The following is a 14357-nucleotide window of genomic DNA, read 5'->3' as shown; positions in this document are numbered from 1 at the left end:
GGCGCCTGGGTGGCTCAGTTGGTTAAGCAACTGCCTTCGGCTCAGGTCATGGTCCTGGAGTCCCGGGATCGAGTCCCGCGTCGGGCTCCCTGCTCAGCGGGGAGTCTGCTTCTCCCTCTGACCCTCCCCCCTCTCATGCTCTCTCTATCTCATTCTCTCTCTCAAATAAATAAATAAAAAATCTTTAAAAAAAAAAAAACTTTCTCAAAAAAAAAGAATAGCTAGGTTGTAGTGAGTGCTTACTTACATAGGTTTCCAGGCACTGTGGAAAAGAGCCATACACCCGCCTCATTATCCTCAATTCTTATCATCATCTTCATGTGGATGAGGAGACTGAGGCTCAAGTTCAGTCATTTGCCTAGGGTTGCACAGGTAATAAGTTACAGAGCTGAGATTCAACCCAGTTCTATTTGGCTCCAAAGCCTGTGGTCCTAACAACTATGCTATTCTGCCCAAACTCTTTAAGCTCAAACCCTTCAGTTATTTAAGATCCTGGAAATCTGGCCCTATTTTACCTCTCTAGTTTTATCTCTCATTACTTCATTGTACAAACTCTGTTTCAGTCAAGCTAGTCTCACTACCCTGAAACCTGCTGTGTCTTTCCCTCTAAGCTTTTGTTCACATGGTTCCTTCTGCTTGGAATACCTTCCCCTTCACCCTGTGTTTGTCCAGATTTTAAACTACTTTCAAGGCCTAGGTCACATTTTATTTATTTTTTTAAGATTTTATTTATTTGTCAGAGAAAGAGAGAGCACAAGCAGGGGGAGCGTGGCAGGCAGAGGGATAAGTAGGCTCCCTGCTGAGCAAGGAGCCTGTTACGGGACTCGATCCCAGGACCCTGGGATCATGACCCTGGGATCATGACCTGAGCCGAAGGCAGACGCTTAACTGACTGAGCCACCCAGGCACCCCTAGATCACATTTTAATTCACACAACTCAACCCACTTTTCTATTCCAGACTACCCATAACATGTATTGTTTATATTGACAATAATATTTAAACTCTTGATCATACACTGCATCAATACAAAATGTTTCAGCACATCCTTCCAATATATGTAAATAATGTATCCTTCCAATACAGGATGGACATATACTACCAAGCTAGTATATAATATGAATCACTGAATATATGCAAAATACAAATATAAAAATGATGAGCTAAAGATGAAATGATGTTTTTAGAACATTTTAAATTGTATTTTATTAACTATAGGTCATTATTGAGAGTGAATATGAGTTCATATTTCCAGTAGTCTTCATGATTTAAGATTATTTTAGCCAGTGCCTTGATAGAGATTAGCTCAGCATTGTGTTTTCACAAGAAGGTGGCAGATGATGTGTACTTTGCTAGGTAGGAGCTTCACCTTTGTCATTTCCCTGTCATTCACTTAGACTTGTATTACAAATCTTCTGTCCAACATTTCTTTATAGAAATCTTGTTAAGATACTTGTCTATTTTGTGGAACTTGGTTTAATTAAAACTAGATAATATATCCAAATGGCCACCTAACTTGCAATTAGTTATAATTAGCTAAAGGCCAAAAACATGCTGGTGTTTTGCAAGATCTTTGGACCCTCTGGGCTGAGTGAGGGCACCTGTGTCAAGATGTCTACTATTAGCAAACCTTCCTTTCTTACTATCTTAGATTTTAAAATATATAAATTGAATTTCTGTGTTTTTCTTTTTGCTTCCCAGTGGATCACCTTGTATACTTCCTGGGCTATGATCATGCTTACTTTGGAGAGCACCAACTTAATGTGTATAAAGCTTGTCTCTCAAATGTGATTCTAGGCCATTTTAGGGAAAGCTCATCTGCTTATTTCATGTGTTCCCCATAATATTTAGCACCATATTTGCCCAGCACTATCCTAGGTACTTTATTATGTGTGAAATACGTTTTTTAAAATACCAGGATGAACTTAGACTGTGCAATTTCTTAAAGCCATTTCAACCATTTTTAAGAGTACAATTCGGTGTTATTAAGCACATTCACAATGTTGAGCAACCATCATCACTTTTCATTTCCAGAAATTTTTCATCATGCCAAACAGAAACTCCATACCCATTCAGCAGTAACTTCCTTTTTAACCTCAATCTCCTGTAACCGCTGTTCTACTTTTTGTCTCTATGAAGATTTGTATTCTAGGTACCTCATAAAAGTGGCATCATACAATATTTGTTCTTTTGTGTTTGTTATTTCACTTAACATAATGTTTGCAGTATTCATCCATGTTGTAGCATGTGTCAGAACTTCCTTTTCATGGCTAAATGATAACTCCATTGTATGTTTATATCACATTTTTTAATCTATTCATCTGGTGATGAACACTTGGGTTGTTTCCACCTTTTGGCTATTGTGAATAGTGCTACTAATGAACATTGGTGTACAAGTACCTGTTTGAGTCCCTTTTTTAATACTTTTGGGTATATACATAGGAACAGGATTGGTGGATCATATGGTAATTCAATGTTGAACTTTTTGAGAAACCATCGAATTGTCTTCCACAGAGTCTGCACCATTTTACATTCCCACCAACAATGTGTAAGAGTTCCAATTTCTCCACATTCTCACCAACACTTGTTTTTTTCTGCATTTTAAAATAATAGCTATCCTAGGGGCACCTGGGTGTCTTAGTTGGTTAAGCGTCTGCCTTTGGCTCAGGTCATGATCCCGGAGTTTTGGGATGGAGTCCTGCACTGGGCTCCCTGCTCAGCAGAGAGTCTGCTTCTCCCTCTCCCTCTGCCCTTCACCCTGCTTGTGCTCTCTCTCTCTCAAATAAATAAAGTCTTTAAAATAAAAGAAAATAAAATAAATAAAAAATAATAGCTATCCTAATAAGTGTGAAGTGTTAGCTCATTGTGGTTTTGAATTGCATTTCCCTAATGACAAATGTTAAACATCTTTTCACGTGCTTATTAACCGTTTGTATGTCTTCCTTGGAAAAATGTCCGTTCAAGTCCTTTGCCCTTATTTTAATTAGGTTGTTTATCTTTTTGTTGTATTATAGAAGTTCTTTATATATTCTGGATATATAAAATATAAGATTTGCAAATATCTTCTCCAGTTCTTTTTTCAAAAGATTTTTTAAATTAATTTTTTTTTTTAAAGATTTTATTTATTTGAGAGAGAGCGAGAGAGCATAAGCAGGGGGAGTGGCAGAGTAAGGAGCCCAACACGGGGCTTGATCCCAGGACTCCAGGATCATGACCTGAGCCAAAGGCAGATGCTCAACCAATGAGCCACCCAGGTGCCCAATTAATTTATTTTAGAGAGAGAGAGCACCAGAATGGTGAGGAGGGGCAGAGGGAGAGAATCTTCAAGCGACTCCACACTGAGTGCCGAGCCAGACGTGGAGCTTGATCCCACAACCCTGAGATTGTGATGTGAGCCAAAATCAAGAGTCAGACGCTTTTAACTGACTGAGCCACCCAGGAGCCCCTATCTTTTCCAATTTTGTAATTGTCTTTTCACTCTCTTGATAGTGTCTTTTGATACACAAAAATTTTAAACTTTATGAAGTCTAGTTTATCTGTTTTTTTCTTATGTTACCTGTGCTTTTGTATTATATCCAAGAAATCATTACCAAATCCAATTCATGAGGTCTTTGCCCTATGTTTTCTTATAAGAGTTTTATAGTTTTAGGTCTTACATTTAGGTCTTTCATCCATTTCGAGTTAATTTTTATACATGGTGTAAGGAAAGGATTCAACTTCATTCTTTTGCATGGGGATGTTCAGTTTTTCCAGCACCACTTGTTGAAAAGACCATCCTTTCCCCAGTGAATGGTTTGGCACCCTTATGGAAAATCAATTGACCATATGTGCGGGTGTTCATTTCTGGGCTCTCTGTTCTATTCCATTGATCTATATGTCTGTCCTTATGCCAGTACTTCACGATTTTGATTACTGTTGCTTTATAGTAAGTTTTGAAAGCAGGAAGTGTGAGTCCTCCAAATTTATGCTTCTTTTTCAAGATTGTTTTGGTTATTCAGGGCTCCTTGAGATTCCATGTGAATTTTATTTTTTCTTCCATGTGAATTTCAGGATGGGTTGTTCTATTTCTGCAAAAAATGCCACTGGGATTTTGATAAGCATTGCATTGCATCTGTTGATCACTTTGGGTCGTATTGCCATCTTAAAAATACTACATTTTCCAATTCATGAACACAGGATATCTTTCCATATGTGGGTTATTTTTTAAATAACTATTTATGTGAAAAATGATACTTGCATTTATTAAAAAAATAAAGGTCAAACAATATGGTAAAGTACAAAGAAAGAAAGAACAAATTACCCTAAATCTCACTACTCATTGATAAGTACTGTGAACTTTTTGGTGAACATCCTTTAGAACATCTCTTGTTTATAATTTTACATAAATAGCCTCTGAGGGTTTTTTTTCCTACTTAATATGTAATACATGTTTTTCAATGTCAATTACTAGATTTAAATCATGTTTGCACATAGGGGTGCCTGGGTGGCTCAGTCGGTTAAGCGTCTGCCTTCAGCTCAGGTCATGATCCTCAGGGTCCTGGGATCCAGTCCCGCATCAGGCTCCCTGCTCGGCGGGGAGTCCGCTTGTCCCTCTCCCTCTGCCCCTATCCCCTTCTCATATACGCTCTCTCTCTCTCAAATAAATAAATAAAATCTTTTAAAAAAATAAATAAATCATGTTTGCACCCTCATTTAATTAAACAAACCGATACTGATAAACATTTAGTTTGCTTTGCACTGTGAGTAATATTTATTAATATCATAGTATTAATGGTAGGAAAAATAGTATAATAATGAATGTTTGATGTTTGCTCTTTTGAATGAAGAAAACTACAAAGTTTTTCATCTAAAAAGTTTCTGCGTATTTGATGTACTGTAATGCATTAGTAATAGATGTTTGGTGTAGTAGGTGCAACAATTAAAAGTAGAGAACTAGACACTTGTTTAGAGATTTTATACTCTAGCTCTTCTATAGCCCAGTGAATAATAATAAAGGTACAACGAAATGAAATAATTTTGTCAAACCATAAGATCTGGTATTCATTTATTCTCACGTTCTGCCTTTCAGGAAGAAGGCATGAATTTAGTAACTAGAGAAGCAATGCATGAATGGTGAGTAGTGTACTTTGAATTACTAGTCTGATCATCTCTATATTCAGTTACATCTTTTCTTTTAGTTAGGCAAACTCCAGTACTGATATCTCTCCTTTTGCAGGGAGGTACAAACCGCAATACGGATAAGTCGGTCTTGGGAAGAAAGTTTGAACCTGGTATGGTATTAACACTTCAATTTTATAGAAAATTTGCAATTTTTACTGATTTTCAGTATTGGCACTACCTAGTTTTGCTGTAATTTCTAGAAATCTAAGCTCTCACTTGAAATTGAAATTTATATGCTGCATAAATAATTTTTGATTGCTCCTAAGAAACAGTTGATGACTTACTCATAAAAATAACTGATATCATTTGAAAGTGGGGTTCAAAGTAAATAGTTGTCTGATACAAAACCATTGTTGTTGTGGACCAGCTTCCTCTCTGTCCTAGTGAGTCTAAGAAAAGTTCAGTTCTGCTGGTCAAATTGCTTAGATGACAAAACAATAAATGATTTCACTCCTTCCTACCTAATTTATTAACTAGGTATTAGAGTTTCAACCCACAGACAATGGGTTTCCTGGATAAATACTACATTTCTATGCCTGTAACACATATACTCCCACTAACATTTTAACATGCAACCTTTAATTTGAACATATTTGGAATTTAGTTACATCCCCTGCTAACATTTTTTAATGTCTCTGTACACATTATGATTACTTAGTTGTGGAAGTTGAGCAATGTTTAGGGTTCTTTTCCATGGACATTTCAGATAATGATAGAGAATTGAGCTGAAAATTGGGTAGAAGAGATTCTGGCTAGATGTCAGTGTCCAGATTTGGGAGTCACTAGATTAGGAAATGGGTCATCAGCAGAAACAGTGACATCTTATTTTCCTTTGGCCCTGAGTGCCTTAGATGGACATCTGTTCCTGATTTAGGAGTAGGTCCTGAAGATTGAGTAGATAACCTCTGAAGCCTGCCCCTTTTCATGTTTAGTGCTAATACAATTTATAGATGCTGTTGGATTCCCTTAACTGACCCAGTTCTAATTACTTCAGGGGTTGGCACGAGTGAGTGAATCTGTGAATGTGTTAGGAAGAGGAAGGGAACATGTAACATAACTGTACTGTGTCTTGGAAAAGAAAAGAGCACATTTTAAAGTCCTGAATTATGCAGTACTGATTTTGTCCACATAAAATCTATAAACATTTTTTAATAACTGTAGTTATTTTTGCTGTCCCATTTGTATCTTAGTTCTAACCAAATCCTTTTTTATTGTTTCCTGGACATAGCATTGTAGTTTCCAACAACAAAGCACAGGTCAGACGCCAAGAGAAAAATTTTAATTTAGGATTTGTGTATATACTAGTAAGTATTGCTCGATATCAAGTGCTCACATTCTAGGCCTTTTGGGGACACTCGGGAAGCCCCTCAACTTGCCATGAGCTCTCTTTCCCAAAAGGAAAGAGTGAAGTGAATCTTGGGTTCCCTGCTTGCTTTAGGATGATATGAGCTCCTCACCATGGTACAACCACTGATTCAGTAAGGATTCCCTTGCCTGTGTAGCAGCTATCTCCCTAAGTATGTGCTAGGGAAGCAGCTGCTGCTACAATGCTACACTGCTTTCTGCTTACACAGAGTGACAATGATTTAGAGAAACCGTCTTCAAAGCGCATCGATTTAATTCCAGTGTCCCCAGCAGCTCCTCCCACCAGGGGGATTGGGAAGGTAAGAGAGGAGAACCTAAGAATCTGTGTCCCTTGAAATTTTTATAAAATATTAATGTTTCACCACCCACATGTTGGGGGGATATGTTTTGCCATAGGACATCTGATTCTAAATGACATTTTCCCCTTCCTTTTCATCTCTTGAACTATTATTAACATATAACAAAAGTCACCAGCTTTTAAGTATATGATTTGATTAATTTTCGTAATTGTGTACAATCCTGTAACCATAACCATAATCAAGATATAGAACAGTTCCCACACTCTAAACAATGTCCTCGTGATCTTTTGCACTTGCTATCCTCTACCCCTACCCCCCTCCCGCCCCGCCCACCCTAGAAAACCACTGATCTGCTTTCTGAGAAGAGTGGTGGTTTTAAAACGTCTGTTCTATTTTGGTTTTAGCAATGTTTTCCTCCATCGTTACAAACTTGTGTGAGTTGCACCACTATGCCTCCAAGCCCTTTTCCCAGTCCTACGCGACAATTTACAATGTAAGTTCATGTTGTATGAAAATATACCAAATTGCTTATAAAATGAGAATTTTAGAAACTTACAAGAAATAATAGCTCCAGGTTCTATGACAACCAAAGAAGTCGTGTGTTTTTAGCTAAATTAAAATGCCATTGTTTTGATTTATTATTTTGTATATTGAAAAGAATTGAGTGACTAAGAACATGTGAGAACATGCGAACACACGAAGAATCAGTAATTCATTAGCCCTGTTGAACATATGCTTCCTCTCCAAGCTTGATGATAAGGATCAGAGCTAATTCGTAAACTGTAAACAACTGTACCTGGTCATTTACCCATGATTTTCACCCTGATTCAAGGCACGTCACAACTAGAACTGTAGGTCTTTCTAGCTTTTCTCCCCCTCACAATTTCAGAGAATCCTGAATCCTTACAAATTACAAGACAGTTTGCTATCCTGAAGCATTCCTGTTTTTAACCCAGGTTTAGAGGAGAGCAATAAAACAATGTGATACTACACAGTCCTTTTTTAGTGTATGTCCTTAGATCTATTATAATGAAATAGTCATAGCTGAATTTGTTCAAATTTTTTCTTGTAATGATTGTCATAATTTTATTTTAGAAGAAGTCAAAACCCCACCAACATTATTAGACCAAGTATCTGTGGACCATTAAAAAGAAAAGGTACTTTTATCTACCAGCAAAAATAAATATAACTTCGAATTATTTTTATAAAATATCATATAAAATCAAGTGTTATAAGAAATTAATTTTAAAGGATTTTTTATTTAAAATATATTTGATAAGTTACTAGAGGCCTTTCGTTTTACTCAAACAAAACTATGTAAAGATAATTTTAAAAGCTGTAAAGTGCCATATAAATGTGAATTGAGAAATTTAATTCCAGTTTAGTCAACTATTATGATTTTCATTATATAATTCACCAAGCTAGCTGCCTTAAATACTTTCTGAAACAAGGTGGGGGATGAATGAATGAGCAAACAGAATGAATCAGTCCTAGTATTCCGCTGAATCTCGACCCCTACCCTGCCTGCCGCTGTACCTACTTGTTGACTTCACATGAATAAGTTGACACAAATCAGATCCACTTACTACACTAAAAATATATGCTATGTTTCATGCTATGTTAATTTTGGTTAAATATATGGAAAGTGACCCACCCAGTAATAAAAAGGCAGAAGAAAAAAACAGAAGTTGTTTTTTGTTGTTGTTGTTTGTTTTGTTTTTTTTTAACTCCCACAGCCCTGGATCCCATTTCTCAACCCTGCCTCATAAGCTAGGTTGCTCTTCCTTTTTTGTTAATACCACTACTGGGTTTATAATAGGAAGGGAAAATGGATAAATAGGAAAGGAGGTTAAACTTTTAAAATGCATATTTGTGAAAAATCCATTAAGATAGGAAAGAAGAAGGAGAAGAAAAAAAGAGGAGGAAAAGGGGGAAGAAAAGGAGAAGGGGAAGGAGGAGAGCGAAACTATAGGGAAAGAAATTGAAATTTAAATGTACTTCAGTCTTGCTTGTATTTTGGATTACTTAATGGCAGTTGTCCTAACAACACATCTAACTCAGCATGTACTTATTATATTCTAAGACTAAGACTAGATCAATTCCGGAAAACACTCTTTCAAACTAAGCACTTTGTTTTATGATGATGGATCAATGACCTAGCTTAGGGGTCTTTTGCCTGTGCTGTGAAGTTAGGGGCTAATGTTGACAAAACATTTAAATATATTAAGTTTAAGAGCTGTTAGAAAGTTGGGGTCATTTGAGTATTTAAAATAAAATATGCTGGGGCGCCTGGGTGGCGCAGTCGTTAAGCGGCTGCCTTGGGCTCAGGTCATGATCCCAGAGTCCTGGGATCAAGTCCCACATCAGGCTCCCTGCTCAGCGGGAAGCCTGCTTCTCCCTCTCCCACTCCCCCTGCTTGTGTTCCTGCTCTCGCTGTCTCTGTCTCTGTCAAATAAATAAGTAAAATCTTAAAAAAATAAGATAAAATATGCTTAGGGGCACCTGGCTGGCTCAATTGGTGGAGCATGTGACTGATCTCAGGGTTGTGAGTTCAAGCCCCATGTTGGGTGTAGAGATTACTTAAAAATAAAATCTTAAAAAAAATAAATCAATAAAATAAAATACGCTGGGCGCCTGGGTGGCTCAGTCAGTTGGGCGACTGCCTTCGGCTCAGGTCGTGATCCTGGAGTGCCGGGGTCGAGTCCCGCATCGGGCTCCCTGCTCGGCAGGGAGTCTGCTTCTCCCTCTGACCCTCCTCCCTCTCGTGCTCTCTCTATCTCATTCTCTCTGTCTCAAATAAATAAATAAAATCTTTAAAAAAAAAAATAAATAAATAAATAAAAAAATAAAAAAAATAAAATAAAATACGCTTAAATTGAAGAGAGTGTTTTACTAAATTAAAATAATTCTCCTTTTGGGGAGCCTGGGTGGCTCAGTTGAGCGTCCAACTCTTGATTTTGGCTCAGGTCACAATCTCAGGGTCGTGAGATCGAACACCTTGTTGGGCTCCACGCTCAGCACAGAGTTTGCTTCTCTCTCTCTTTCCCTCTCACTCTGCCCCTCCCCCCATTCGCATGCTTTCTGTCTCTAAAATAACTAAATCTTGGGACACCTGAGAGGCTCAGTCGGTTAGGCATCTGCCTTTGGCTCGGGTTGTGATCCCAGGGTCCTGGGATTGAGTCCCACATCCAGCTCCTCACTTGGTGGGGAGCCTGCTTCTCCCTTTCCCTTTGCCTACCACTCCCCCTGCTTGTGCTCTCTGACAAATAGATGAAAGCTTTAAAAAAATAAATAAATAAATAAGTCTTTTAAAAAATAAATAAAAATAATTCTCCCTCTAAGACATTTACACATAAAATGTTTTATGACATTGAAAATTCCTGGAATTTTCTTAGAATTTATGATTTAAAAAATTGTTTTTATATTATAATTTTCACACAATACATTTGGTTTCTGCCCAGTATCTTGGTGGATGTGGCATGTCTCACACAAGCCTCTCATACTTGGTTTTCAGTTCCTCTGGAGGATGACTGCCTCCTTTCTTTGAGGTATCCCTAAGAACTCCAAAGCAAATTCTATATGTACTACATAGTCTGTATTTTAAGTCAGACCCTTCCAAACACAGCCGATACAAGTTTGGTCAAAATTCTTGTGGAATTTTAGATATAGTAACAGATTAAACAGAAATTTAATTTTATTTATCTATTTGGGAATATGAATATCCATTTGGGAAACAACAAATGATGTCTTATTTGGAGCCTATTAATACAAATGAAATGTGGGGAAAGAAGGTATAAAAAAAATCCAAAGAGGTCTTGGGTGGGGGAGAAAAAAGAATGAGGACTATATAAAATGGGAAAGAGTATGAGATAGCAGTTAAAATCTCCAAGCATATGAAGGTGCATTGTATGGTGATAAGCTACACCTACTTCCACTAGAAATAAGCAAGAGCAAATAAGACTTCAAGTGGGAATTCTGAGAAATCTGCAGAAATCAGATAGCTATAAAGAGTGTTTTACAAGTAATAATGGTTTCAGCAAAGATAATTTTTATATGATGAATTTGTCTTGGTATGTCTGGCTTTTAATTTAAACCCAGAAAGAAAGGTGAATAGTTTTTCCGTAATGATGTAATTGTAATCTGGCATGGGACAGGATGCCCAGACCTCTTTTGAGCTTTATGAGCCATGATTATACTCCTAAGGAAGGTTTGTGGAATCTCTATTTCTAGCGATATATATGTCACTTATTATATTATATTATATTATATATATCACTAGAAATGAGATTATATTTATTTAATTTAAAGATTTATTTCTTTAAGAGAGAAAGTGTGTGAGCAGGGGAGGAGCAGAGGGAGAGGGAGACAATCTCAGCAGACTCTGTGCCTAGCACAGAGCCCCTTGTGGGGCTCGATCCCAGGACCCTAAAGTCACAACCCCAAAGTCACAACCTTTCTTCTGATACTACTCAACAGTCTGATATGAATGTGTGGTGAGTATTAACATGAGGTTTTAAGAGTCCAACACTTAACTGACTAAGCCACCCAGGTGCCCCAGGATGTATATATATATCTATTAATTTTTCATTTTTAAAAATATTATATATATATATAAAATATTTTTAAAAATGAAAAATTTTTAATTTTTAAAAAGATTTTATTTATTTATTTATTTGAGAGAGAGAGAGAGCAGCAGCAGAGGGAGAAGGAGAAGCAGGCACAGAGCCAGACTCAGGGCTCTATCCCAGGACCCTGGGATCATGACCTGGGTTGAAGGCAGACGCTTAACCAACTGAGCTACCCAGGTGCCCCATTTCATTTTTTTTAAAGATTTTTTAAATGTATTTTATTTTATTTATTTATTTGAGAGAGGGAGAGAGAGAGCTCAAGCAGGAGCCCTATGCGGGGCTTGATCTCAGGACCCTCAAGATCATGACCTGAGCTGAAGGCAGACACTTAATCGACTGAGCCACCCAAATAGGTGCCCCTATTTTATTTTATTTTTAAGTAAACTCTACACCCAACATTGGGCTTAAACTCAAGACCAAGAGTCACATGCTCGACTGACTGAGCCGGCCAGGGGCCCCTATTCCTAGGGATCTTTTTTAATGAGTAGATGGCCTTAGTGTTTTACCATTCAAATTCCACCCTATGAGTTATGGGCTTGAACACCAATTTTCTCTCGTCCAGACATGGTTATCACATGATGGTGTAATAATGTGCAGATTTTAGCATTTACTTTGATGTAAAGATTACAGCAATGCAGTTTTTTGAGATTAGATGTGTCTCCTTAATCTTCAAAAATATATTTATTTTGTTCATTGTATGCTATAAAAGAATTGATCTATTTAGTTCATTGTATATGTTTGGCAAAATAAAGATAGCAACAGCCTAAACATTTAAAATAAGGAATGAGATTAAATTATGGTATGGCCATACTACATAGCTCTATAAAATCACGTTGTAGAATTTAGTTAATAATATGAGAAAATTATAATCATTAAAAACAAAAAATAGGTTACATGTTGGTATTATATATGATACAAATCAAATTTTGTTTAAAAACAATCATGTGTACACACACATATTTAGGAATTACTGAAAAGTGGTTATCTCTGGGTAATGGGGACATAAAACTTTTTCCTTTGTTTTTATGTATCTTATAAATTATTTGCAATGAACAAGTTTTACTTTTACAATTAAAAGCAAAAGCATGTTAGATAAAACATATCTACTTTGATCTGCTTTTTTGTCATAGGTGAAATGACATTTGAAGATCAGCCAAAGAAACTTTTCCAAGGCACAACCAACATGCTTTCTTCTGATACTACTCAACAGTCTGATATGAATGTGTGGTGAGTATTAACATGAGGTTTTAAACATTCATTGGCCATTTTTCACTTGCTTTTTAAATCTGTTCTTACTATTGTATATATTCAGAAGTATTATTAAATATTTTTAGAAGTTATAAAACTAATATCCCAAATGAATGCTATTAGCTTTAGTTCTTCTCCCTAACATTTATGTGTGACGTTAATATATGCTGGATACATTTTTAGAAGTGGGGTCTTGGCATTTGATTAAGAGGTATTAGAGAAGGGGCTCCTGGACAGCTCGTCAGTTAAGCAGCCAACTCTTGGTTTCGGCTCAGGGCATGATCTCAGGGTCATGGTCTCAGGGTTGTGAGATTGAGCCCCTTGTTGCAGGGGGTTGATGGTTGCTCTGAGTTCAGCACAGAGTCTGCTTGAGATTCCCCCTCCCTCTGCCTCCCCTTCTGCTCCTCCTCTCTCTCTGTCTCTCAAATACATAACATCTTAAAAAAAAGAGGTATTAGAGAAATATATAAAAATGCAAGCTTGGAAAAAAGTCATCTTCTGCCCATCTTTTCTTCCTTGGATTTTTGTGTGCTTTGTTAGGCTGAGCGTATTATTGAAAGGCGTGCCAAGAAAGCATGTTTTAATAATCAAGATGGGAAATGCAGTGAATGGGTTTTTATTTAATGTTACTGTTGGCTCTGTTTTACTGCTCTTGTGAAATTGCTCTTGTAACTAGTGCCAGTTCTTTGTTTCATATATTTTGTGTTCATTTGTAGACAAAGCAGAGTGCACAGAGATCTTTTGAATTCTGTTCTCAACGAATGGCATTTTCTTCTCCTAGTCTATCTTTAGATATTCTTGATGGAAACAATAGTGGTACAGGATCTTCTTGAATTCATCAGTTAGAATCAGCACTGTCACATTCTTCCATATCATCTTCTGATTCTCATTCTCCATGTATTGTAGTAGATGAACTTTCAACCAAGTGATTCACCCATCCCAAGACTTTCTCACCAGTGGAGAAACATGTTTGCTTCTCTCTCCCTGCCCCCGCACACACACAAGTTAGAGCAACTATTTCTTATTACCTTATTTTCTCAATTTCCTAAAATTCTGTTTATCTACGGAATTTGCATATCTAATTGCTTTGTATGCCCTTAAAACCAATGTAGTGATACTTTCAAAGATGTTTTCCAAATAAGAACTATATTGAAGATACAATCATGTCTTCAAGCTGCTAAAGTGTAGAAACATGCTGCACCTTGGTTTTTTAAAAACATAATTGAGAGCTCTATTTATTTATATGAATAAGTAGATAAAATTATAAGTCCTGATGAAATATAATTGTTCCATTGATCAACAAGTAAAATAATTTTTTAGGTTATATGCTGAGTGCCCATGCTAGTTCTTTTTTTTTTTTTAAGATTTTATTTATTCATGAGAGAGAGAGGCAGAGGGAGGAGCAGGCTCCCCAAGGAGCAGGGAGCCTGATGCGAGGCTCGATCCCAGGACCCCGGGACCACGACCTGAGCCGAAGGCAGACGCTTAACGACTGAGCCACCCAGGCGCCCCCCATGCTAGTTCTTAATGATATTTTCAATAATTGCTAGTTTCCTCTTGGTAAGGAAAAATCACCTATCTTAGAGCAGTTTTTAAAACTAAACTAGTTATACTATGCTGATACAAGGATTGCCTATTTTGCACATGAATCCTTGGAT

At 37.0% G+C, this 14357-nt stretch overlaps 1 protein-coding gene across 6 annotated transcripts in view; it reads left to right on the top strand.

Moving 5' to 3' along the window:
• The window catches only part of PABIR3 (PABIR family member 3), a 62653-nt gene that overhangs the window by 26892 nt on the left and 21404 nt on the right, over positions 1–14357 (top strand). For 4 of the 6 annotated variants that reach the window (XM_081808219.1, XM_081808221.1, XM_081808220.1 and 1 more), the window contains 6 exons: positions 5068–5111; positions 5215–5269; positions 6734–6823; positions 7228–7316; positions 7919–7980; positions 12582–12678. In XM_081808219.1, the coding sequence (XP_081664345.1) occupies positions 5068–5111; positions 5215–5269; positions 6734–6823; positions 7228–7316; positions 7919–7980; positions 12582–12678 (437 nt within the window). The remainder of the gene's footprint in view (positions 1–5067; positions 5112–5214; positions 5270–6733; positions 6824–7227; positions 7317–7918; positions 7981–12581; positions 12679–14357) is intronic. The other 2 variants (XM_081808222.1, XM_081808223.1) reach the window with 2 other exon arrangements.

This window comes from Leptonychotes weddellii, chromosome X (genome assembly GCF_054177405.1).
Source record: "Leptonychotes weddellii isolate Sample4059 chromosome X, ASM5417740v2, whole genome shotgun sequence".
NCBI lineage: Eukaryota > Metazoa > Chordata > Mammalia > Carnivora > Phocidae > Leptonychotes > Leptonychotes weddellii.
Note: the sequence above shows the minus strand (reverse complement) of the source record. Positions and strands in the feature narration are given on the sequence as shown.